Source organism: Malurus melanocephalus, unplaced genomic scaffold (assembly GCF_030028575.1).
Source record: "Malurus melanocephalus ecotype Western Australia unplaced genomic scaffold, MMel_1.1 scaffold_522, whole genome shotgun sequence".
In the NCBI taxonomy this organism is placed as follows: Eukaryota; Metazoa; Chordata; class Aves; order Passeriformes; family Maluridae; genus Malurus; species Malurus melanocephalus.
The window spans coordinates 406,473-432,894 of NW_026623754.1; the positions used below are offsets into that span (position 1 = coordinate 406,473).

Here is a 26,422-nt window from a genome sequence, read left to right on the forward strand (position 1 = left end):
GGCACAGGATGGGGAGCATCCTTTCCTTTAAGATGCTCAATAAAGCCTCTTTGTAATGATTAGATCCCATTGCTCAGAGGGAGAGTGCTCCTTTGCTGAGCAAACATATGGGACTGACCAATCCTCTTAGCACCAGGTCTGCGATGGCCACATTGTGTGCCCTGGTCACTAATGTGCCCTAGAGCTGCAGAGGTCAGGAGTGATTTAGAGTTCACAGTCTGAGAAGCCTTTGGGGACACATTACTGTTATGTCAGAGCTTGTTGCTTTTAAAAGCAGCTTCTTTGGAAGGATCTCCCTTTGAGATCCAAAATCAAARATCTCATGGCTGAGCTATGTAACACCAATAAAGAGGAAAAACAAATGGCTTTCTTGAAACATATGGTAGCATGCCACTGATTACAGTACTTTGTGAATTATTCTTGTCATGTGTGATGCATCTTTTATGCAGAAGTCTTTAAGAATCTTTTTTTCACAAATCCATAAAATCCCAATGATGTTTGTGTTACAATCCAGGTAACTCTTCCCAGTTTCTCTTTCTTGTTGCTGTTTGGACAAACAATAGTCCTGAATGTGAATGCACAGGACAGCAGAAACAAACAATAAATTTATACAGAGAGACTAGTGTGGGAGAAACAAAAACAATGAGTTCCCACGAGAGGAAATGAACTGCACAAACAAAAAGGGTAGATGAAACTGTTTCCACCACCAACATTAACGTCAGCTGGTTTCCCTTCGAGWCTTTATTACTGTCAGAAATTTCCAAACAGGTAGCCCTTCCAGACTAGGCATGGCACGCAGGCCCTGGCCATAAATAAGGATATTGCTTGTACAATATTTGTGTTTATGCGTGGCAGAAGTAATTKCCTTTTTCACCCATGCCTGTGCTCAGACTGTAAAGCTGATGGTTTTGCTCAGGTCCTGCCTGCAGCCAGACTTGAGGAAGCTTCTGTGTGCAAACTCCTGCTCGCTGCTGTGAGTAATTTCCCAGTGTTACCCYACTACTCAGGAGACCTGTCAGTCACCAGGACTAAAATGACTGCCACGTGTCCCTCACATAATCCTGTGCCTAAATTAGCCATTAGGCCTGACACTGGGGATTTCTCCAGTGGGAAGCATCAGTCAAGTGCAAGGAGTGGAATAGCAGCCCATTGTGCTTATAATTTGCTTTACTCTTTAAAAACACTTGCTCGGTGACACCTTGTCAGCTGGGGTTATGGAGTGGTTTCTCCATCTCCCTGGGAAAGCTGAGGAAGGGAAAACCTATTTCAGAGGTATAGTCCACAGGTGGGTGTCCCTGCTTTTTATGTGTACCTGAGTCCCTGCACACAGTGCCCAGTGTCATTCTCATGTCTCACCTCCATTACTTATGCTTCAAGTAGACCTYATTCTCAAAGCTTTTATGTGTGTTGCCACAATGGCTCTCTTTTTTCCCTTGCTAGGTCTCTCAGCTACTCCATTTACACTTGTATTGGGACCAGAAAAAAGGGCAGGTAATCTGCTGAGTGCCTTCACTAACCCCTAACTAATGTCTGCTCCCTGTTAGTCTATTTGTTAGACTATTTGTTAGACTAGTTTGGACTGTTTGCAGCTGAGATTGCTCTGTGGCCAAGTGCTGCCTGCTTTGCTTCCAGTGGGTAGATCCTGCGTGCTGAGCTTTAAAAGCCTGTCCTTGATCTCATCAGCAAATTGCCTTCCAAATCCTCTGCTGGCAGTGGAWGAGTCTCCAGCAGCCAGGCAGGGAGATTTGTACCTGGAGCACTCATTTAACTCAGGTGGTTGCTGCTTTGTTGGCCAAGCTGCTKTGTTTGCTGTTGTGYTCTCACTAATGGATGAAGGGARCMTCTCTYCCCYTGCTGTGATCCCTGTGGGGATGGTTGGGGTTGCAGTGGARTTTGTGAGAGCAGGATTTCTGCTGGGGGTGGTTTGGGCAGTCCTGATGATACCATAAGTGACATCCTGGGAACGTGCACTGCCCCTTGTATGGACACTGGCAGGATGGAGGCTGTAACATGCATGCAGGCATTTGTRGAGGAGAAATACTAACCACAGTTACAGCAAAAAAGAGAGGAGAACATTAACAGATTGTTGTGCTGGAAGTGTGCTGCGTGTGACATAGTGTTCCCTTTCTTGTCCTTTTACTGCTGATCCCAAGATGCAAAAGGCCARGAGGTGCCATCCTGCATTAACACTGATTGTGTTAAAAGCTTCTCTTTTGTGACTTGGCAGTTTTGGGTTCTTGATTTGTCGTGCTGTGTCATGGTTTCCACAGCTGCAAAATGGAGTTTGTAGGTATTAGAGGTGTTTTGAAGCCTAAATAATGCATAAAGAATTCTTTCATATTTTCAGACTGAAATAATTATAAAATCTAGACGCTTATATTTGTTTACATTTAGATCATATTTAATGAGACTGTTATATAAATTGCAGATTTTAAAATTATGTGCTTAATTTTATTTATTTTARCTTTAGCTACTTACATATGTGCTTATAATGAATAATTCCACTGAATGCAAACCCAGTTTTTCCCAGACTCCTAAATGTATTTCCCTCTAAAAAATGTTAATTCAAATGTGAGTGCAGAGATTAATTATAGAGAGGTAAAGAAATTAASACAGTTCCTGCTCTTTCTGAGTGTATTTTGCAGTGCTTGTCACTGCACAGATGTAATTTTTTGAAAGGATTTCTGATCCTTCCAGGCAGATACTGGCTGCATCAGTGTTTGTGCTCTGGACCCACAGAGGTTGATTTGTTTCTGGAGATGATGATGGAGATGTCTGCAACTTGAAGAGGAAGGCAGTGTACAGCTTGCCAGCTTTGGAAGTTCAGTGTTCATTTAATTCTGTTTTGTCCTTCTCTTTAAAGCAAAAAGAAGAGAATGTGGGTGAGGAAGGAATGTMGATACTACAGCAGTCATTTTGACCAAATCAGGCGTATGTACTTAAATTAGCTTTAGATTAATTACTGTGCCASATGAATGGGAGCTTTAACTTCACTTAGAATCACAAATGAGCCTCTGCAGCTTGTCTTGATGGCCAACACCCTCATACTGTTGGTGCAGTCATGAATCTAAGCAAGGCTGATAACAAGTGATAGCAGTGACTGGGCAGTGATATTACCATGTCCTTTTTAGTATTTGTCTTTTGTCCTATTCAGTAGCACTGAGCYCTGGCTCTTCCCTGTAAAACCAGAACTTGTGAGGTTGGTAGAACCTGGGGAAGAAGAGGCAAAGGAGGCCTGAAGAGCTCCATTTTCAGTTTGTGCTTTGTGTTCACCTGTGGGTAAGATCAGATGAATTTGGGGGCAGATACTCTGTAGTGATAAGGGAGCAGGGAAACAGCTGTTCCCAACTGTAGCCACCRAAACCTCACCATCTAGCAAACTCACTGTCTGTAAAATCAAAATGCTGTGCTTACAGGAACATTGTGTGTCTTAGGAGAAGCTGGATGAGGTAGAAGTTGAGTCCAGGCAGGGATTCTTGTGCTCAGGGAAGTTAAGGCTTGGTTTTCCAGCACCACTTCATGCTTGTGTCCTCTGAARTCTCCAAAACACAGGTCCCACACTGCCAGCACAATCACCCTGATCATTGTTGGTGTTCAGTGATGAAGAGAGAGAGGTGGTGTCATCCTTAGTCCCACAGCCCTCCCAGTCACATTTTTCAGAAGGCTGTGGAGTAACATTGAGCTGTTTTCTTGTTGACACAGTGAAATGGTGTTACTACAGCTACTGTCATGATATTACTGCTGTCACACTCTCTAGGATAAAACTCTCTAGGATAAAACTGTGTGAATGTGCTGCAAACACAGAGGCCTCTGGCCTGCAGTGTAGGCATTGCTTCAGGACCTGGATCCTCTCTTTGTGCTGAAATTCCTGGGATATCTCTCATTTCTGAAGCAGTTGGAAGAGCATCTGCATGATCATGGCCACCATAGTAAACAAAAATCTCCCAAGCAGCTGCTCTTCATCTTCCACACTATTGTTTTCATGAAACACAGCCCAAAACATGYGCTGTGCTAAATCTATTCTGTGGAGAAATAAAGCTATTAACTTATTTTCTTTTGCTAATAATGATAAGTCTTTTTGTGGAATAAYAAGCGTTACATCTGGATAAAGCCTTTGTTTGTAAAATGTAGCAGTGCAAACCCTCACCATGCTGGCATTTCAAATGTTTGTGACTTCATATACACCAGCTGCTTATCTAACAGGGAAATGTAAATTAGTAAACAATATTTTCCATTTTGGTCTGAAACCATCCTGATTCTGTGGTAATTTCAGTCACGTTTCTCTTTGGGGTCAAGTAATAATTTGGTAACTGTGAAAGAATTGTGAGTGTTACACTGTGCTCTAGCTTAAATCAAGTCTATTCCTACAAAGACCAAAGGTGCAGAAATTGGAAAGAAAAGAAATGGAAGTCTGCAGGTTTTCACAGGTGTTCAGTGCCCTTACTCAACCCAGGCCTTTGCTGTTCTTGCCATTTCTGATATTTGGACAAGTTATTTCATAGAATGGTAGGAACAGTAACAGTAATCTTTTGCTATTACCTGTGTTATAAWCAATCTTTRTTTTTGCTATTAGAAACTCAGGTTRAATTAAAAATTAAGAAAAGGCAATTTGAATTCCTTTTCCTGGAGAAAGTCAAAGTTGTTTAGCTCAGCTGCTTCAGTCTGTGCTCAAGGCTCTGTATTACTGATATAACAGACCCACAGATGACAGGCACRTATCAGGCCCTTGTTTCAAAGCTCTCTCTGGTGTCTTTGATCATTACCTGCTGCTATATCACAAGGTGCAGTCAAGAATATTAACACATCTTCTTCATTTTCAATGTGTTRGTGTCATCTTCCCTGCCAGGTTGTTCTGACGCATGAATCTCATCTCTAACCTGACTCATGTCCCCATACATGAATTGCTGGCTGGAATGAAATGGAATTTGGGTTAGCTGGCTGAGCAGAGCAGCTGGGGGGAGGCTAAAACCCTGAGCCCTGCTGACACTTGAGCTGGGAGGAATACAGCACTCAAGTTACAGTAGTTCATCAGTTGCTAACCCTCTGGCTTTGCTGGCCCAGTCATTCTGCAGTAGCAAAATATTATTTGATGGTCAGATTGCTCCCAGCTTGCTSTCACTGGAGATCTGTCTGTTGTAATCAGGCTGCAGGGTAGGATATCTTGTGTTGGCTTTAAATCAGTCACTAAGGATAGAGTGTCTGTGCAGGAATTTGTTGCAAGTTCCAAAACCCATCCAGAAGTGCACTGAGCTCTGGGCAGCTGAGATCTCACCCAGCTGATCAGCCATGCAARGCAACTGCAGTTACCAGCCCAGTAACATTTGCAGAGTAAATRTACCTTACACTGGCCTAAGAGGATTAACTGGAGTGAGAACGTATCCCAAGAGTGGCTCAAGCACTGGCAGGAGTAGACAAAATTCAGGCATCAACTCTTGTGCCAGGTTGGAAAATGCCATGGCAGAGGTGTGAGTTTGGTAAAGWATGAGTTCTCAGGACTCCCCTGCCAAGCATATAAAATCAGAAACGTAACATGGCTTGGTATATGAGCAAAGAAGCCCCATCCTTTTAAAATGCTTTCTAAAGTACAAGAGGCTAGCAAGAAAGAGCAAAGTCTGCTGCTTCYCTGTAGCAGTCTGCAGGAAAGCTAAATGTGGAGTTGAGAAGGAAGTTTGAAACCATTCTTCTTGTACAAAAAGCTTCAGGCTGAAAAGTTGGGAGATTACTTCTCTGTCACTTTCCTTGAATGTAAAAAGTGCAGACTGTCTCAGTGACTGTAGTTATAAGCACCTGATGCCCTCTCTACTTACACACTCTAAAAATAAGGCACTGAGGARTTTCTTTGAGGTAGAGGCACTGATTGTCCTTTGCTGTGCATGCAGAATTTCTGAAGTGGTGTTGATCAATCTGTAGGTAAATTATTGCATTTTCTCCCCAATGGATCAATGCCAGTGCACAGGGAACTGRTAGTGTTGTCTAACAGCTTTAGCAAGGGATGTGTCCAGTGTTGCCTTCAACTGTGGATGTTCAGAACGGGTCCTTTCTCACCAGAGTGAGCTCCCCACTGGCCTTGACCTGCACACTGGGTCAGGATACTCAAAACTGCAGCCCAGAAGGGAGCAGAGATGTGTTCTGCTCCAGCCCCAGCCTAAGTCCCCAGGCAGTGGTCAGCTTGTGCTACTTTGACAAATACAAGTCCAGATAAAACTGGCCGGTGAATTGCTACAGTGTGTCTTATCTTTTTGTTAAACAGGGCAATATTTACTGTCTTTTATTTGCCATCTTTCTGATTTCATCWCAGTCAAAGCATCTATTGAATATTCCTGATTGACAGCTGCAGAAAGAATGTTGGAATCAGGCTCTATGTGTTTACTTCAGTATTTTTYTCAAGACTATATGCTATGAAGTATMTTTCAGATCKTTACCCCTCAATGAAATGTTTAAACGTAAATCTAATTTTTATCAGTTATACTATTGATATTCTGAATGTCATTTGATGTAGCTTAGAGGTCTTGTCTAATCTCAATAATTCTATAATTCTGCATGGATCGAGTCTTCTGATGTTCCTACTTTATGACTGTGGTGTGGTTATGAGGGTTACAGAATACTTCCAGTCAGCCTTTTGATGGGATGCAGCTTTAATGAAAAGTGTCATTTAACCAACCCATCCTTTACAAAGAACTGYTACATTCCTTTCACMAAGGAATATCTTTGGTGTCAGATTGAGAATTAGTGTAACGAGAAAGAAAAATATTGCATTTGTTTATGTCTTTCTTAAGCTGCATGAAAGAATGCATTGTAATATTTCTTATAATTTAACAATGTATTTTTATTGCTTTAAAAATTCAGATTTTCTGTGCTCTGGAAATGTGTGTTGGTGAGAATGGCTAGGTGAATATTATAGTTAATAGATTATTAACTTTAAAAGAGAGTTAGTTTGATGCAGGCCATTTAATTGTCATTCTGAAGCCAAGCATCTATTTGACCCATTCCTGGTGAAGAAAAGTACCTACTAGAAAGTTACAACAACATCCTGCTCCTTTACATGTGGCCAAGGCTGCTCTGAGCTCAAATTGCTGCAGTGAAGAATCAGAGATGTTTTCCAAAGAATTATTCAAAAAAAAAAAAGATCCAAGAGAGGGAATAATGCTTTCAGCAACACATTTTTGTCATCTCTATGTTACTGGACGAGGCAATTTTTTTYTCTTCCTGTTGTTCTGATGGATTTCATTAAGCAAGAGGGAAAATAGTCTCTAAATGTTGGATCTAACTTTGTGTTGTTTACTTTCTTGTTTAACCAGGGWCAGGGAGCCCTGTCTGAGAGACTACGGAGCTTTAGCATGCAGGATCTCTCAACAATTCGTGGAGACAGCAGCAGCACCGTTCCTCCTTCGGTCACTGTACGAACAAGTAGCAAACAGAGCCAGCCAAAAACATCCAGAAGTGCATCAGAAGGCACTGGCAGCTCAGGTAAGTGGCAGTGCTATTTTCAGGGTTGTGTTGTCTGGAATATCACACYGTTCAATGAAGTCATGCCCTTGGCAGGAACAGAGAGAAACAGACACTGCAGGCAGCACATACCAGAATTCCCAGGACACAGACATGCTGTTGAGTCTTTTGGCACTTCAGGGAAAAAAACAATGTCATCATTTGGTGGTTACTATTCCTGCCTGGTACCAGGGATGGGACTTGAATGTGCAAGGAAGTCTGAGCAGTCCTTGCARCCTGAGCTGGAAAGTTGGGCTGGGGGCTGCAAGCCATGCTGGAAAAACTGGGTCTCTTAAGGTTTGTTTTCAAATTCATAGAGCAAAGGGAAGAAATATCTTGAAGTGTATAAATCCATTCCTGAGGATTCAGTTAAACAATTTATTTCAAGTTTGGTTAAAGAAATCTTTGTGAGTCCAAACCAAACTCTATTTAATTGGAGATAGCTTTGGAGATTAGATCTCAAAAATTGAGACCTTTAGGGTTACCCCAAGCAGGTGGCTCCAGATGGCTGCTGGGATTCCCACACATCACCAAAGATCATGTAACTCAAGTGCTGTGATGAGAAGCCACAGAAAGTTGCAGGCGTGTTGCACTTGGTARCTTGTGAAACATATGCTGGCAAGTCAGAAATTCAGCAGTTTCAACTTGTGTGTGTTGAGGTCTGTGCAAACATTTGCTGTGTTTCAAGCCTGGATAGTTGCTACCCCTTCTAATTTGTTTTAGTTTTGGGATGTATTAGAAATGCCTCATCTCATCCTTCCTAAAGAGTATCCTTCAAACCTTTTAAAAATTCTGAAAATCAGGCTTTTCMTTTTTTTAACATTAGCTGTTGAATACATTTTCTGTAGGGGTAAACTGAAACAGTAATGTTGATACACAGTGGTTTTATTCTCATCATTGTGTAAAGTTTTGTATATGCTTTTCCTGAAATAATCAATTTGAAAATGAACTGCTCACACACAATAGAAAAGTCTTTAAAAAGTAACATATTTAAATAAAATAAAATAAATAATGTGAAAAATGAGCCATAATTTAGCTGTCTTAATTCCATGCTGAGTAGAGAGGCCTTTGTAGTTTTGCTCTTAARACAGTGAAGTCAACTCACCTGGCAACAAACCCCTGTCTCAAAACACAAAAGTTTTTGATTTTGTTCTGTTTTTTTTACCAATACTTTACAAGGATCTCTCAGAATGAATCTSTGAAAAATAGTTTATAAACTCTTCAGACTGAGCCAGGTGTTTATCACAAATTTTTGGATCCAAGTATTTTGAGATTTTGGTTTTAATTTGCAATATATTCTAAGACCTCTATCTGTCCCATCTCACTTGGTGATTTCATTAGAGAGAATGAGAATAGGACAGACTCCTCCAGGGGGTAGTTCCAATTGCAGGTGGTGGTATCATGTTGTGTGGGAGACTCCAACCACAGCTTTGCTCTCCCTTTTAATCATAYTAAGTTAAAGATACAGTTCTGGTCTCTGCAGTCCTTGTGCTGTTTCGTGTGGGCACCATTCTGTATATAGTCAGAATATCTGGGGGGAGAACAGATCAGAGTCCAGTCTGGTGTGTGTGTGTGTGTAAGAATATGATGTGTCAGCCAAATTGTATCACATCCTGAGGGCCATATTCTGGTGAGATGACACTGCTCTGGGCTCACTAGTCATGGTTCCATCATTCCACCTTTTGGATTTGTTTAGTTGGAGAGTTGGACATAAGCAAGGGACAGACAGAATTTGCTCTGCCCTTTAGTGTGCCACATATACATGTAATATATGCATATATGAGAGTGTGCATGAGCAGTCACTGCAGAACAGCTGACACACAGCTCTTTCTYCTGTCTCAAAGCCCTCAGATGACATAAATGTCCCTGTCAGATGTCCCCACTGCCTCACAGAAACATTGGACTCCTCTATTTTTTTCCTGCTTTAGAGATAGTGAGTGTGACATCAGATGGAGTCAGCAAAAATACCCCAGACTACGTGTTTGCCATGAAGGTGTTCACATTTTAAACAGACAACTGACAACTCTTCTTAAGAATTATAGAACCTGCACTGTACTTCTGTTTTCCTGATGCTCTATCACCTTTTACATCAGTGACCTGACACCCAAAGCAGACTTAAAGGACATAATTCTGTTTTGATTTTTTTTGCTGTTTAGAGGTGTTTCCCTCTATTTTTTCATTCTATCCTATTCCCACTGCAAATCCACTAATTCTGTTAGCAACAATAAAAACAAAAACCAAAATAAACAACAAAAAGGGAAACATCTTACCCTTGCCTTTTGCAAGTGTTTTATTCCCAGTGTTCTAAGAGAACCCTTAAAATAGGAGGATAATGATTCCCAAAAGAGAAACTGAAGTTTTATATRATTCAAAGAAGGCTGATATTGATTGTCCTTGGCTGCTGCCAGGTAGAATTGTGCCTGCTCCTTGATCTCTTTATGACCACACTAATTAAGGGAATTAGCAGAGGGCTGGAGTTAAAGGTTATGCTCACAGTGGAGAAAACAGAGCCATGTTCTCACCCCGTTTTCTTTGACAAGAGAGCAGAGCTCAGTTTGTGAGGAGTAACAGCCCCTGCTATTATGGAATTTTGGATGAAACACTCAGGAGAGAAAGGCAGACCAAAACCACCATCCCTTTTTGATGAGAGCTCTGAAACTCATATGGTTGGAATTAAGGTATAGCTGGAACAATGATGTCTGAACATAAAAATGCATATTAAATAAATTAGCCAATAAARGCTAAACCCTTGTTATCACATGGGACCTGTCATGAGGATGCTGAGAGCTGACCCCACTTGGGTCTGCTGCAAAYACCAGCTACAAGTGGTGGCTTTACACCGTGGTGGTCCCTTCTTCAGGCACTGATCTTTGTTCTTTTAGGCTGAARAGGGTTTCTTTGGGTCTCATATTATTATTGTTATTATTTTCATTCTCATTATCTTATCAGGGGGCTTCAGTTGCACCTGATGTCTAACATCACTGGAARTGTTCAAAGACAGCTTGGATGAGGCTTGGAGMAACCTGGTCYAGTGGAAGGTGTCCCTGCCCATGGCAGAGGGTGGAATGAGATGATCTTTAAGGTCCTTCCAACCCACACCATGCTGTGATTCTGTTAGCCTAAAATCTGTCTTGGTGATCAGGTGATGGAACAGCCTATCTCTGGCCATTTAAACCATCCAATAGTGAAGAGCKGTGAACTCAGAGGAAGAAATCCTGAATTTGATGCAGATTAAAAATATTTTCTTGTGCTATTTTKGGGGGATTATTTTTAACTGGAGCCAATTTGCCAATATGTCTTATTGGAAGGCATATAGATGTCTGTTTTGGGAGACTTTCAGGGACACAAAATCAAGAGGCCAGGACCTGGAAGCTCCTCAAACCAGCTTTGCTGCTGAACAAATGGTGTATGGAAGCATACTCTGATTTACAGCAGTGAGGCAAAGACAAGAGAGGGCTCTGTAGGCTGAGTTTACAGGAATTTAGATGGGTCCCATTCCCTCAGTGATGGAAACACAACAAGATCAGGTGTGGAACGTGATGTTGTGATTCCACAGTCCTGTTGTGTGACTGTGTTCAAGAGCAGATGTGATATCTGAAAGAAAATGATTTTGACTGACATGGGAATAGGGAGAGGTCTGTTGTGTTCCCTGCACAGAAGAGATTGCTAAAATTCAGTTTTGTTTGTTTGAAATCCCCCAGTCCCCCTGTGAGCAATAGGAGTGGTTCAGATTCAGGTTTCACAACTCTTGGGCATGTTCCTAAGCCCTCTGAGGCATGTGAAAAGGCTCTCCTGACACCGGTGGGCTGTGGCTGTGGCCAAAAGCTGGCTGCAGGACCAGGCTACACAAACACTCAGCCAGTTTCATTTCCACTGTTATTTTTATAATGTGAATGGTGCTGGATTTGTGACTCTTTGAATCCCCTCTTGACACAAAGTACTTTGTGAAGAGTTTGGCACTTGGTAATGACCTCATGCAGACGCAGCAAACATTTATTTTTGCCTGCTGAAGAGTCTTCTGAGGCCAAGAAATAGAATATACAAGAGGTGCCTTTGAGACAAGGGGAATTGCTCCTTTTCCTCTACCTTTTGCTACTTTTTTTCCCTCTACCTTTTGCTGCCTTTCAGTGGTGCCTGTCCATTGTGCAGGATGCTGTGAGGATGGTCCATCTGCAGGGGTGGGACTGCCCAGCACATAAATGGGTTTTATTCACACTCATCCCACAGCAAGACCTTTCTCCTCTTCCTCCTCACACCCTGTCAAAGGCCAAGTGACACAAAGAGGCAGAGGCTGCTTCTGCCATGGTTAGTGAGTGGCTGCTGATCCCAGGGACAGCAAATCCCACGAGGCATTGTCACTGCTCAAAGGGAACCTTCCTTTGACAGCACACCTGATGATTCCCTTCCTCCATGTAGCAGGCCACCACTTCTTCATCTGAATTTTTGCTTCACTCTTGGTTCAGCATTTCTCAGTTTATTGTCCTGGTATCCACATGATGGACTGTGACATTTTAGCTTYGATGCCTGTTCCAACCTGTGCTTTTTCCACAGGCAGAGCTGTCTCTTTCCTTTGGGAGCTGTAAATGTCGTGTGACTACTCATTGTTATGGAAAACTGCCAATTCCAGAACAATATTTCCAAATATTTTTCAAGGCAATGCTGTTGTTCTGGCCAATGTCCAGTAACAATCCACATAATGAAGTCTTATCTTCATTAACAGGAGCTTTTGCACTTTTTAACCTTATGGTATTGCCTTAATTTGTGTGGCATCACTGGACAGTGTTCAGAGCTGATGCTGCCTGGGTCAGAGCATCACAATGGAGCCACCCTCTGTATTGCCCAAACCCAGGGTCCTTTCTGCTTAAGCATGTCCCAGGCTGAGATCATTCTCATCTGGAATGATTTCAAAGCAGAAATGGATGGTGTGCTTTCTGATGCTCTCTGTTCCTCTGAGCAGGAGAGAATCAAGGCTGTTTCTTGGTCTCGTGCTGAAGGACCAAAGGCTTTGCAGTACAGAGCAAAGGTGGGGGGACATTAGTCAGGATGTGTTTGGGTATCAGTCCCCATCAACCAGAAAGATGTGTGAGAACAACCCATTTATATGTTGGCTGAATTATCAGAGAATAAACTGTCACAGAACTGTGATCATCTCCCTTCTCTGTGAAATCAGAGGCTGAACTCACCTCAGACCTSTTGAGGAAGCTCAGTTTCACAGCAGCATGCAGCCAATGTGAGGCAGCACTCACTGAAAGGGTGTAACCCAGTTACATGCTTCTGGCCCATGCTGTCTTTTCCTTTGCACATATTTAAATCTTATTTTTTACATGCTGACCCCGTCAAGGAATTAGTTCAAGCTGAATGCTGTCCCTTGCTTCCAGGTTGCTCTTGACCTGAGTCAGATCCTCAAGCCAGTAGAGAGCAGCAGCACAGACATCAGCAAAGGGACAAAGAAGGTGGAGGCAGAGTGCAAGGGACAGCAGAACATCTGCTTTCAACAGTGCTGCTTTAAAATGACTGTAAAACTATGGAAGAACTTCCAGTGCAGGATAATCATAACTAAAAAAAATCACACAGAGCTCAAACCCTTTTCTTCTTCAAAAACTTCTTTTWATCTGGAGTCATTGATGCCATTGTGAGCGTTAAATTGAAAGGCTCAAACTGGAAATTTAAGTTGTTTCCTGGAACACAAACTGCTCAAGATGAAGCTGTAAACTTCACGAGCAGTTATGAATCACCTGCATTTGCACTGAAGGGTGCAATGAAATTCCCTTGGTTGCTTTCATTCTTACGGCAATTCTATCAGGATATTAATTCCTGTAGGACCCTCTTGGTTTAGGAAGATCAGAGATCTGTGGATACTTTCCTTTAGCAGCTGTGTGAGTGATTGAAGCAGCCAGACTTCTACAAAGAAGTCTAAATCTACTGAAAAAAATCCAGACACATAGCATTACAAGTCTCTGTGTTTGTTATCATAAAGCCTTTTGAATTGTGTTACCCAGAGCTTGCCCACACTCCCAGGTCCTTCCAGTGAGGAGTTACTTCTGTTCAGTGGTCTGAGAACAGATCCAGGGAGCTGTTTCTAACCCCATCCTTAACACCCATATGAATACAGCCTGGGACGAGGCACATTTCTGTGCACACGAGGGCCTTGCAGTCCACTTCAAAATGGTGGCAAGTGTTTTCTGAGAGTGAGTGGCTTAGCCTGATGAGTTCCTAACACTCAGCTCCTCTTTCAGTGTGCACGTGTTGCTCGGTGTGCAGACTCCTCAGAGGTGAGTGCTGGCTTTCCTGTGTCCTGGCATCCATGCATCCCTTTTGGGCATGGCTGCATTCCTCAGCCTGGCTTGCTCCTGATGCTCTTGCTCACTGGGTTTCCTAACACCAGGGGAACAAAGCAGGGGAAGGCCAAGCTGTGAATGGGTTTGGGAGCTGTGTGTGTGCTGATGGCAAGAATTGCAGTGTTTCACATCGTACTGACCTGTGTTACCCAAGAATGGGGATTGTCTCTCTGGAGAACTTAATTCCTTTCTGCTGTAGAGGATGTGCCATGTCCTTTCTGTGCAGTGGAACTCCTCTGCCTTTTGTCCCTCTGTGCTGGTGTAAATGCAGCAAGACCAAACCCTCATCAGTCCCAGCCCTGTTTTGCTCTGCTCCCTAAGAATTGGCTCATGTTTCTCCATCGGTGAAGAACACATTTGTATTTGGGATGAGCAGGGTATATAGCAAAGCCCAGTAGAAGACYCTGATATGACAAAAAAGGTTTGAACAGACTCTCCCTGCTTCAGTTTTTGTCAGAACCATTTTTGMAAAATGTCCCCACTGTCCCCAGCATTTACTGTGTTTACAAACCTCGCAGTGCAGTGAATGGTTTAGCTGCTGGTGGTCTTTTTAACTGCTGTGCCAGTTCACTCGGTTGCTAAGAGCCGAGACATGTCCCTTCTGCATATTTTCCCAGTGGCAGATGAAAGGAGTGGGAGAGCTCTAATTTGGGCATGCCAGAGGCTGGGACTGCCAAGCAGCTTGTCTGGGGAGAAAAAGGAAATCCAGACTGGCAGCGTCTCATGTTTGTGGAGGCAAAACACCTTAGTAACTCCTTTTCTTCTCATCTCATGTGCTTTTTGTTTATTTTGCACACTGATCAACCTGGGGAGAGCAGCAGAGGGACTAAAGGATCACAGTGCTGCCACCGTGTTGCAGCCACCTGTGCCTTCCCCTGCCCCTCCACCTGGTGCCAGAGCCCTGTGCAGTGTTGGTGTTTTGAGGCTGATGATTCCAGCCTGACACAGCCTCCTTGCACCCTGCATGGGTGGCAAACCCACCCTGATATTTGATTAGTTGCCCTCCCTTTTCTGGGTGAGTGTGCCACTGTGCAGGACAATGAACTGTATTTCGTGTATTCATGTATTTCATGTTGAAACAACCATGAAGTGCTTGTATTCACAGGGCATTTTATTAGCACCCTTCTAATTTTAACCTAAACCAATTTTATGGATTTGACTTCAAAGTGTTATTTATAAAAAGAATCACTGAATCCTTATGGGCTTAGCAGTCATGAGTTAATCTTAGGGAAGTTGTTTAATGATGCTAAAGCAGCAATCAGTCCACTATGTTAATGAAGTGGACCCAAGTAATTTTAATCTGGTTGAAATGGCACACCCTGTCTTTCAGATTGGCTTTTTTTACTATTCCTGCCCCACTCTCTAACATAATCCAGTCCYTTAGACCATGTCAATAGGGATGTGCTGAGCTCTGTGTCMTAGAGGGTTCATTTTGTCTCCACARKCTGCCCTTTCTCTGTCTCCAGGGCAATAGATGCATTAATGCACTCTCAGACAGTGGCCTGCCATTAAAATGCTCCTTTGTAAGTCCATCTTTAGTAGCTTCGAGATCTGACTACATCATGTGAACATTTTTCAGTTCCACAAAAAGCTGGGGGAAGAAGAAATCTAATTTTGTTTAGCTAGGACAAAGTTGCCTTGAGCTATTGGCACTCATCTTTCCTCAGTGCAAACTTTGGTGTAGCCAATTTCAGAGTCCCATCATTAACAGTTCTCATTTCCAAAGAGTTCATAATCTAAATGGGCAGACAGTCAAGCCTTACCTCAAGTGGGAATATTAAAGGCAGCTTTAGAGCCTTGTGCAGGCTTTTTGGCAGGAGTAGTTGCCTTAATGCACTTGCAGGTAAAACTCAATTATYTTACTGAATGACTCACAGAAACCTCCACAGCTCTTTGGAGAGCATGGGCTGGTGGAGCAAAAGTCTGGGCATCCTGAGGGAAGGTGTCATGAGGAGGAGGGCTGCAGGTGCCATGGAGTGAGCATTTCTGCAGAGCCTGAAGGCCAGGCTGAGCTCAGCCTGAGCCCCTGAGCTGGAGCAGTCCCTGTCAGCAGTGATGTCCTTCTCTGTGCTGAAGCTGTTTCCTTCTCAGGAGAGCCCTTTCCTGCCCTGTTGGATCACTCCCRCTGGCCTCATGGTCTGCACATGACAAAGCATTGATGTAATTCAGGACATTCATCCTCCTCTGCTCTGGGCAGCTTCACTAAAATACAAGCTTATTTGACACATGTACTCCTGCACATCTTTTTGGCAGGTCCTGTGCAAGATCCTCTTGCTCTTGTTTGGGGCCAGGCCTTTGCTGGTGGAACTCCTTTCAGCTCTTTACCCAAGTTTCTGATTTATCTCCTTTGTGTTCTGTGGAAAGTCAGGCTGCAGCGTTCAGAAACAATGGTACAATTATGTAAGAGCTCTTTTTCCCCTTCAGAGAGGACRGAGTGAAAATCTCCAGGGATATCTGTTTGTCTTTTGGCAGTGCCTGRCAAATGCTTAAATGCTGTTCAATATTAAACAGTCTTGCTTGGGACTGGCATTYAAGAAGTAACAAATGTTATGTTTGGTGGTGTTCTCTCAACTAACATCTCTTAGGTGCTCTTGCAAAGACCTGGGGCATGGTTGAGAGGGAGAAACAATTTTAATTCTTGCAGAGAATATATCTATCATGAATTGAAGAATCAGCTGTATATCAGGAGAACTGTTGGGACTGCAAGTACTTGAGGGGGCATTTAATGCTAAAATGCTGATCAGCAGCCTAGGCAGTGTGAGAAATGTGCAGGRACATTAGTGATGGATGGGTCTTTATTAGTGATGGATAAGATGCTTTGGGTGTGCGCTGCAGGGTTGTGCTCCACAAGGTGACAGATCACACACAGCCAGCAGTACAGCTCACCCAGGAGCTCCATGGGACATCCACTTAATTGTGTTTTAACAAATCACCTTTTTGGTCTATTAGCTAAATCCAACCCTTTCTTTGTGGTATGCTGTGAACTACACATGAGTTATTATAGTGGAAACTGCTTTAGAAACGCTAATTGACTTTGTGTCAAGGGGGCTGATTGTRCATCTCTGAACTAATTCAACTAAATYGTGTAGGTGGTTTTATTTTGATTCTTAGCCAGTTTTGCTTCCAGCTTTCATTCGAGGGATTTTTTTTTTTTAACCTTATTGAACCTAAAGAACAAACAGCAATTTTCTGTTGCTCTAGGCATTTTRTTCTCTTTGCTAAGTATACTGGAGAAAAATTTTACAGAGCTGGTTTGCATCACTTAGCACGGGTACTTATGAATGGCAATTTGTGCTTTTCYCATTTTGAGATTTAAAAATAGTTTCATGCTTATTTTGGTTATTTCAGGGAAGAAAAAAAAGCACAGAAAATCAGTAGGTTTTTAAAGTACATTTGCATTTCACCAGCAGAAAGTTAAAACATTAATTGTTGTTTAATAAACTCCAGTTGAATGACAGAGAYGATAAAAGCAAAGATGAATATTTCTGTGTTCTGAAACAATGTTCCTTCCCCCTCTGCACCCAAATRTTTTCTCCTAACAGTTTATTCTTTCTTTTCCTCTATGTAAATATTATGGGACTCTGATGTAAGTGTTACAGATTGCATGAATTTTCCTCTGAGGTGTTTGGAATAGACTAGCACTTAACAACTCACTCATTTGTGGGATGTGTTTTCATTAACGGATGACTTTGTTGATGTGATTAGGCTTGTTTGCTTTGGTTGCATTTGACTCCAGCTTTGGGAAAGATGTCTGCCTCTGTTTTGTGGCTCCTGGGCAGTGTGTGCTGGTGTAGCTGGCTGCTCCTAACTCCTTGGTTTGTCARTGAAAACTGCTGGGGAACTACAGGATTTGGGTCAATGTTTTTTGGAAATGATGGTGAATTTATCTTTGTTGCAGGGGAAAGAAGCTGATGGCCATCGTATAATAAATATCTGTTCTCCTGTGTTTATYATGTGGTGTGCAAATCTCTTTATATGAATGATCCCCTGGAAAGGCTTAACTTTGGAGTGAATTCACCTTCCATTACAATAATACAATACCTCRCTCTTGGTTTGTGTAGTCTGTGGCTGTGGTTTTCCCTGTTGCTCCTGAGGAATTAAARTGATGGGAGAAAGAAGTWTTGTGCCCAGCAAAATAAGGGGAGSTCCAATTTCTCCCAAAGTTKCCTGATTCCCACTGTAACTGTATTTAAGTGTGCAGATTTTTCAGAGGATCTAGATCAAAGTCATTTGCTCACTCATGCTTAGAGTGGGCCAGATCCTGACTTGGGTAGTATTTGTGAAAATCCATAGGAATTTTCTACAAATTTACACAGCAGCATGGACCAGAGTCTGAACCAAAGTGATTGCTGAAAAAAMCAGCATGCTACTGAATCCCAGATGTTGCTGTAAAAAGAGTTTTGCAAGTAGAGTTTTTAGGCTTGTTGAATCACAGAGATTAAAGATTGAAATGATCTGGCCCTACATTTCCTGRTCCATGCTGGGCTGTTCCCTGTGGTGCATTAACAGCTCAGATCCCAACTCTGCAGAACACTCAAATGGCTACTTACCTTGAAATGTGCCCATTTTCAAGGCTTCCCACACAATGTGTTGGCTGTATCAGTTCCCTTTGGGGGAATTATGATAGCATGATAGGAACTGTAATTAAGGGGTCCATTTCCTTAGACTGTTTACAGTCAGATTCTGTCTTGCTTTAGTGKAGAGAGGAGTGTAATCTGCTCTGTGCACTGGAAAGGTGTTTGCAAGAGGCAACACCAGCCCATTTTCCGCTTCTGCAGCAATTTAGCCCCTTCACACAAAGATGTGGAGACATAAATGTAACAGGTGGAGACACCTGAAACACAGCCCACTGTGGGGGAGTGAATCTCCCAGAGTCAGGGCAAAGGTCTGCTGTACTATCCGTGTTTTTACACAGCCACCTCCTGGCTGTGATAGTCCCTGTGTTGTTGTCTGCTTCCCTGGAGCAGCTCACACTGCTGACTCTGCTGCTTTGGGGACATGTGACAGTGACCTGAGGCCCCACAGCCTCACACCATAAAGATGGCTCTTGGAAGCACACAGGAGGTCACCCAAGGCCAAGTGCTGTCCTCAGAACGCACGCTTCAACCCTGAAAATGTGTTTTGCTCCTCAGTCTTTACCTTCTCCAGGAACAAACCTTGGTGTCCCAGAACCCTTTCTTTCACTTTAAACCTCCATCCCCTTTCTYACCAATTCCTCACATGTATGTTTGCTCTTCTGGTTAACCCCCTGCTTTACATTTTTRTTCACTCTCTTGGTTTCAGAAAATCAGCTTTTTGTCATCACCATGTTAACAAAAAACAACAAACAACTTYAGAGCTGGGGCTCACATAGCAGCCACCCTTCAGAGATGAGTTCTGCCCCATCCCACAACAGCATAATGCTTCCACAAATGTGGGACTGTCTGGCCCCACAAAATCTGGCAGATCAACACAAGGTTGGGTTGCTCACCATACAGATGTCCTTCCCAAGGCAGAATGGGCAGGGAATCCTTCCCTCTTGTGTCTTAAGGAAATTGCCCTGTGTATTCAAGATCTGCTCTTAATCAATGCTCAGAAAAATAGTGGAAAGGCCTGGGATAGCCAGTCTTCCTCTTGTTTCCAGTTCAGTGAGGCTGAAGCAAAACTTGGGTTTTGCTTTTGGYTCCCATTTGGCTGGTTTTCAGTGTCCCATTCACAATGACATGGAGCAGGGAAGAAGAGGGCATCAGCCCAACTTTCAGTGGACTTTACAGAACCTCTCAGCTGCAGGGATCAAAGCAGCATGCACCAATTTGGAGGTTGAGCTCTCCTCTTGATCTTCATGGAAGCAGCTTCAGGACATGGATGTGATGCTTGGATTGACGGGGAGAACRGAAGAACCTGCAGGAGACTGTGCCTGCTATGGAGGTGACATGGGTGGCAGAGCTGCCTGGGTATTTTTTTTGCCCAGCATCCAATTTAAGAGAGAGAGAATGAAGAATGCTGCAAAAGCATGGGATTCACAGAAGCATTATCAGGCTGACAGCTCCTTCTGTCTCCTTTTCCCATGGAGTGAGTGGTTGTAGAATGGGAGTAGCACACATTTGCATTGTCATATCTGCTCTCAGCTGCAGCAGMCAGTGTCTCCTCACTCTGGTCAGTGAACACCCTAACTCTGGTTCTCCAACACCCCTCCAAAGCCCTTTTTCCATGGGCAGACCCCTTGTCTGCTTGCAGTGGCACATGGCCTGAGYTGTGTTGTTGGGCCACTGTGCAAATCTCAGTGAGGCCATTAAAAGAAGTCCTGACCCATTTCTACTAAACTTGACTCAATTTTTATTTGGCTAGGGAGGCAGCAAAGGATAGCTTCCACATCCAAGAGGATCTAAGCTAGGCTGTTCCTGGGTAGCTCACTTCCCAAGTGGAGTGATAAAATAGTAAACCAAAACATTCCTGTAGTGTTTTGCCATGTGGTCTAGAAAACATTTAATTCTCCCCACGGTGCAGTTTTCACACTACATTCCAACACAGAAGAAAAATATTTCAGCATTATCCTGGGCCTCTCTGCAAYGTGACTATCAACATCTTCAGTACAKCTGGGGAAAAAGTCAACTTCCAGCTCTTCCTGGAAACCTGCAGTGGTGTCTTCCAGCCTGCCCATGCAAATGGTGATAAAGGGGTAAAAACACAGGGTCAGTGGGTACAGGATGGTGTGCACAGGCTGCTGTCTCAAGCAGCAGCTGCATCCTGTGGGCTGAGARTGATTAGCTGCTGACTTTAATTTGGCATTGGAGAGAGCCCCAGTGACCTGCTCGTGACWCGTGGTGTTGTAGCCAAATCATTTCCCCTCTGTCTATTACCCAACTGAAAGAGCTGTCRAAGAATTCAGTTCTTTTGGGCTTTAAGAATCAAAATGGATTAGTAAGTATTAGATGCTTAAAAATCCTCTTTGATTTCAGTATTTGGGGTCTAGTCTTTGGTCCAGCAGCCTCTTACAGTCAGGCTGAGACAAGAAGCACAGAGCATTATTTCTGGGTATGTTCATTCAATCGAAGTATAGACCCAGTAATTCTGATCACTGTCACCTAAACAACAAATACTTCCACTCCTGACATGTTTTGGAATCAAAAAAAGCCTTCTCAGTTAAACAGAGAAACCTCCAGCCCAGCTGGTAAGAAACTGTGGAGATGCAGGAGGCATGGTTATGTTGAATTTCCTCTTCTGTACTTCTTGCTTTGGACTGGTCATTAAAAATACTTCCTCATTTTTGTCTGTATTCAGACAGCAGATGGATTGTGTAACATAATCAGTCCCACAAAGATTGTGCCATAAATGAGGAGGATAAGAAACACCAAGCCTTTGTGGTCTGTRGTTATGGGGCAATAAACTGCCTTCAGATCCATCAGCAGAGCTAATCCTCCATGACATTTACTTCAGAGTGACAAAAGAGAGACTTTTCCCTGCCCTGGTCATCCAGCAGCMCACCCACTTGCTGAGGGTTCATTCAGTGCCTGGTAAAACTCCTGGTGAACTTCAGTGGATCTCTGAGTGCTTGCCTTGACTGCTCTCAAGTCTGTTAGTGCTGCTGTGTTTCACATTTCTGCATCCCAGGCAGCTCTCTCTCTGTGCTTACCAGAGGACTTCAACACCCTTCACAACACACTTCAACATTTGGAGTCTTCTAGAGGAACAATAGATGCAGGAGTTAGGGATGGAATGAGCAATTCAAGACATTGAATATTTTATTTATCCCTGAACAATCAAAGAAAACATCTTTCTCATGTCAAGCTCCCAAACATCAGAGACTGTGAATTTAGTCTCAATTATATGTAAAATAATCAAAAATAGGGCTTTATAATGGCTTTGTAAACAGGAGCTTTTTGATTCCTAACCCCACAGCTGTTCTTAGTGTGATGTGTGACCCCTCTGCCTATTAATCCCTGGAAGATGCATGGCTTTGCAGTGAGGTGACTGATTTGTGTGAATCAAACCATCACTGATTTCCTCCATCCTTTGTCTTCACSTTTAGGCTGCAAATGGCCATGTTAAATAGGTGAATTAAGTGTGGACATTAGGTATGAGAAGCCACTTGAGACAAAGTATGAAACAAAAGACTCAGTGTTCTCAGATGATGAAGACAATGACAGTGCATCCATGAACAAAAGGCCCAAAAAGAAGGATCAACCCCTTGAGGTACTTCCATATTGTCAAGACTCCTCCTTCTGTGACATTCCTTGAGTCTTCAACTGCAATCTTCAAATGAACAAACACCTCTCTTTGGTCTGAACTCATTAAATATGCTTTAAGTTGCTTCATGGAAAAAAAAAAAGAACTAAAGGAAATGTGGTTGGCCAAAAGCAATTTTAGCAACATTTTGTTATGGAGGAAATAAAACCTCTGTGCAGATGTGATCTGGGCAGAATGGATGGAGCCAGAGCCAGCAGATCYCAGTCTGAGCCAGGAGATCTCCACCTGTGGCAAACTGGGTTTGTTCCCATCYCAGTGGGAGGGAGCAGAGCAGTGTGGTTTGGTCACAGGTACAATCCCTTCTGGTGGGGATTCATCAATCCCACCAAAGTCTGGGCTGCTCTGTTCCACCTCTCCAGCTACTCTCAGAGCTGCCCAGTGGCCTGGAGGCAGGGCTGTTCATTACCAACTGTCTTTGCTGTGCACTTAAAGACAGTTCTGCTTTAAGAGCCACGAGGTTTCCCAGAGCAGCCTTCTCCCAGGCTGGAGGAGTCCTGCTCTCCGTGTCTGCTGTGTCCCAGGACTCCTGGTTTACAGACAGCAGCTCCAAGCCAGCAGCTCTGGATTCAGGTGTGGTGTGGGATCCATTCCTGCTGTGCACAGCAGCTTTGCTCCGTAGCTCTGCTCCAGCCAGGCCTTTCTGGGCACACCCAACCCATCCAGATCTGTTGTGCTGTTGGGGACCTGGGGTAAGATTTCAGGCATGARAGATGGGGTGAAGTGTTGGATTTGTCCCATCTCTGCAGGAAACTACTTTGGTTTATGGTCAAGYTGAAAAAGGAGATTTAGGTGTTTTCTAAACAAAACCTTACCATTCCACAGTCCCTTGTCTATATGATTATTTATACCTCACTGCATCATGGGAATGCAGAAACMTGGTATGGTCTTGGCTTTGAAAGTCCTATAAACAGAAATGACAAAGCCCTTGCTTTGGTCCTGTCAGGCCCTTACAGGTAAATACAGGTTGGTTAATGCTCTTAAAGAAAACAATTATTTGGGTATTTACATAAATGGGGTAGAACCACACCTTGCAGTGTTACTGGATGCAATGACAGGGCTTCACACTGAGAAATCATGCTTTGTTGYAATATATCCTAACTAATTCTTGTTGTGGAGTTCACAATGCCATAACAGAACTCTTCTGAGAGAAGTAAGCACTGCAGTTTTTGGTTTTTTTCTTTCATTTGTGTGCTAGCCTAACTAATGTCTGTGAGTCTAGAGAATGGGGTTAACCACAGGAAACCAAATTCATGGAGTTGGTCTGCCTCCTCCTGGGCATTCAGGRCTCMTTTTCAAAGCTYTGCTTCAGCTGGCTGCAAGGCAGAATTCCAATACTTGGTTGCTAAAATAATTTCAACAGATTGTGTCTGGCCTCTCCGAAGCAAGAGGCTGATTTTTAAGAGTTCTGCCTCACAAGAAGTACAGTTCCAGTGTGTTTCACTTTGGGTACCCTTCAGCTTTGTAATGGCATGAGCTGTACCCTCCGAGGAGCTGTGCATGGGTTGGGCAGTGCAGGATGGGCTGGGAGATACCAGAGCTGGCTCCCTGCCACCACTTTGATCTCTAAATCCAAGAGCTGCTGTAAATGGCACCAGTTTATCCTGGCTCTTTCAGCTGTTGTGTTATTAGCAATCTTYAGCCACACCTCTAACCAAGCACCAGAGGGGAAGGTGTTGGTGTAACCTGGGTATAAAACAAGTTTATTAATGAGGTTAGTTCTCAGCTGGCCATTCATTAATGATCTTCAAGATCTGTTTCTCCATTACTTCATGCCTGGAATGGGATCCTTGTCACAGAGGTGCCACAAAGATGGGTGAGTTGTAAGGGAAAAAAAGATGTTTCCTATTATGCCACTGAGGTTTTGTCTTGCTTTTCTGCAGGCACCGCCTAGGACCCTTAGACCTCGCTTCAGGAAGAAAAGTACCTCGTCCTCTGCCACTGAAACAATGTGAGTGCAATGAGCCAACAGCACCAAGATCCACAGAATGTCTCTCTTCTGCCTTAAAGAGCTTCTCGTTGRTAACATAGGAAACAGCAGTGGGCTGGATGTGCTTTGATGTACAGCACTGTAGACATGGCCTTTCTCCCTCCTCTCCCCGCATCCTTCTGTGACACGCTGCTGGCGTTTGTCCTTGGCTTGGACTGCCTGGCAGGCACCTGCAGGTGAGGGGTCCTGCTTTGGTTTGCAGAGTGTGCACCCACCCACACTGTACATTTACAGTTTCATTTGTGTCTGCACAGCTCTTGCTCTGTGAATGCCCAGCGGAAACAATAATCAGTTACTCATGATGCTTCATTGACAGTGTATTTATTTATGGCTTTATCATTGATGAAGTGGATTTGCAGAACCCATGGATTTCTCTTTCCTCCCTTCCTCCTCAAGACTGTGAAAGATGTAACAAATGTCAAAKTACTTTGACTGTACAAAATGCCCAAGATTCATTAGCGAGAACTGAGTTGCAACTGCGTTTCTCTTTCTGCAAGTAAATCATGTGTTCTGAGAAAATCATTGTGCTGAACTCACAGAGACAGAACCACTTACAGAGGATGAGGAAGAGATGTGCAAGAGAAAAAAAAAAAGTGGTTTTAATGATGTAATGAAGGGGGAGTCCTAATTTTGATCAGCCTGAGCCAGGAGAGTATTTTATGGAAAATAATGGGTAGAAGAACTAAATCCCAYTTGTGGCCAGTGTTCTACTGTGAGTTTTAAAGTGTGAGCAAGCCAGGCTTGAGCAAGCTGCAGCAACAGAAGTTAGAATTGCTTTAGTGATGCACTTCCAGGGGAAAACACACTTTTCTTCCCTGCTGCAGCAGTGCCAGCCCCAGCACTCTGCTCTCCTGGTGAGGGGCTGCTCTTCTGCTTGCATGAGCAGAGGAGAGTGCTGGGTCTGAGCGGTTTTTTGAAGTCTGGAGTTTCTCCTGTAGCATGGAGTTTGGTTAGAACCACAAGAACCAGATGGAGTGGTGTATTTGCATCCATATATAAATGAGAAATATAAAAAGAAGAGGAAGACATGGTAGGGTTTGTGTATTTGTGCTTCAAGTTGGTGTCTCTTGTAAGTGTTGAGCATGTGAGATTCACACATAAGTTAATTACGTGACCCTTTGTGTTTGCTCTTGGACCTATCACATAGACTAGAAAAGCATTTAGCATTACGTAGGATGTGCCATCACCAATGGATCACCACAGRGTCTCGATGGTGGTCACTGTTCATCTGGGTCAGGTGCAGCAGCCCAGGGTGCCAACAGCCAGCTGGAGTGTGCCAGGCTTGGAGATAACTCAGAAATGTCCTTCAAAACCATTTCTGTGCTGGGAGTGCATCCATATCCCAGCTGCCCATCTGGTGGATCTCTGAGGTCACCCCCACAGCTTCCTACATGTGTGGGGAAGAAATAAATTATGCGCACACAGAAATGTTTATCTGACCTGGATAGGAAATGGAAAAAGCAAGCAGGTATTTCCTGTGTCTGCCACACTATTTGGCCTCATTACCTGAGAATTTTATTTCCTTTACATGTGCTGATTCAGTCATACTTTGCAAATTTTGAAARATTCTTCAGAAAGTAAAGAAAAAACCCAAACAAACCTATCTAAAGAGCAGTTACAGAAGAGTCAGTCCCTASAAGATACTCAGCAAAAGCTTTGAGGAGCTAAGCTTATGCATTTTACTTTTAAGCAGCTTTAGAGTTTGATTTCTTTTGACTAACATTAAAAAGAAATAGGAAAACTGCCTGCACTGGTAGCAGAAAATAAAATCCTGTTGCAAGCAAGCCATGTTTCCCTGCTATGCAATGGGCTGCTGTAAGATAAAAAAGAAGCTGACAAGTTTGCACTCAATTATGCCAAATAACCCCAACAACATAGAGCTGCGTAACATCTGACAAGTTCTAATCTCAGACACGCTGTATTGATTCTCACTAAAACTATTTAATGTGCGTCTAATCTGCTGTTTTACTGTAAACTTGACTGTTTAGCATTTCTTAAGTGCTGAGGTGAAATGTTGACAAGGGAGTTGCCTTATATCTCTCAAAACATTCACTGTATAAATGAGAAGAATAAACCTTTTCATATCTCTGGAAAAAAAAAGTATTAATTTATCAATGGAGCTGTATATTTGTGTATAGATAGACAGATGTGAATGCCTGACCACGTGCACTTGTGCTCCTTGTGCTGCAGTGTTCTGTACAGACGAGAACAGCCACTCGCTTTGATTCCTCACCTTCCTGGCACAGGTTGTTTACAGGGGCTGCCCCAAGTCTGTCGTTTCAGTGTTAAGGCTACATGTGTCCGTTCAGGATAAACACCACCCGTGAAGGCTTTTGTTCCTTTTTCTGGAGCCTCTGCCAAGGAACAAGCCCGGTTCGGCGAGTCG

The 26,422-nt window shown here is 43.3% G+C and overlaps 1 protein-coding gene across 2 annotated transcripts in view; it reads left to right on the forward strand.

The window, feature by feature from the left end:
* Window positions 1-23,996, forward strand: part of REEP1 (receptor accessory protein 1) — a 62,805-nt gene extending 38,809 nt beyond the window's left edge. For both annotated transcript variants that reach the window (XM_057381685.1, XM_057381687.1), the window contains exons 6-7: window positions 7,299-7,467; window positions 23,930-23,996. In XM_057381685.1, the coding sequence (XP_057237668.1) occupies window positions 7,299-7,467; window positions 23,930-23,940 (180 nt within the window). In that variant the 3' untranslated portion in view covers window positions 23,941-23,996. The remainder of the gene's footprint in view (window positions 1-7,298; window positions 7,468-23,929) is intronic.
* The last annotated feature ends 2,426 nt before the right edge of the window (window positions 23,997-26,422 follow it).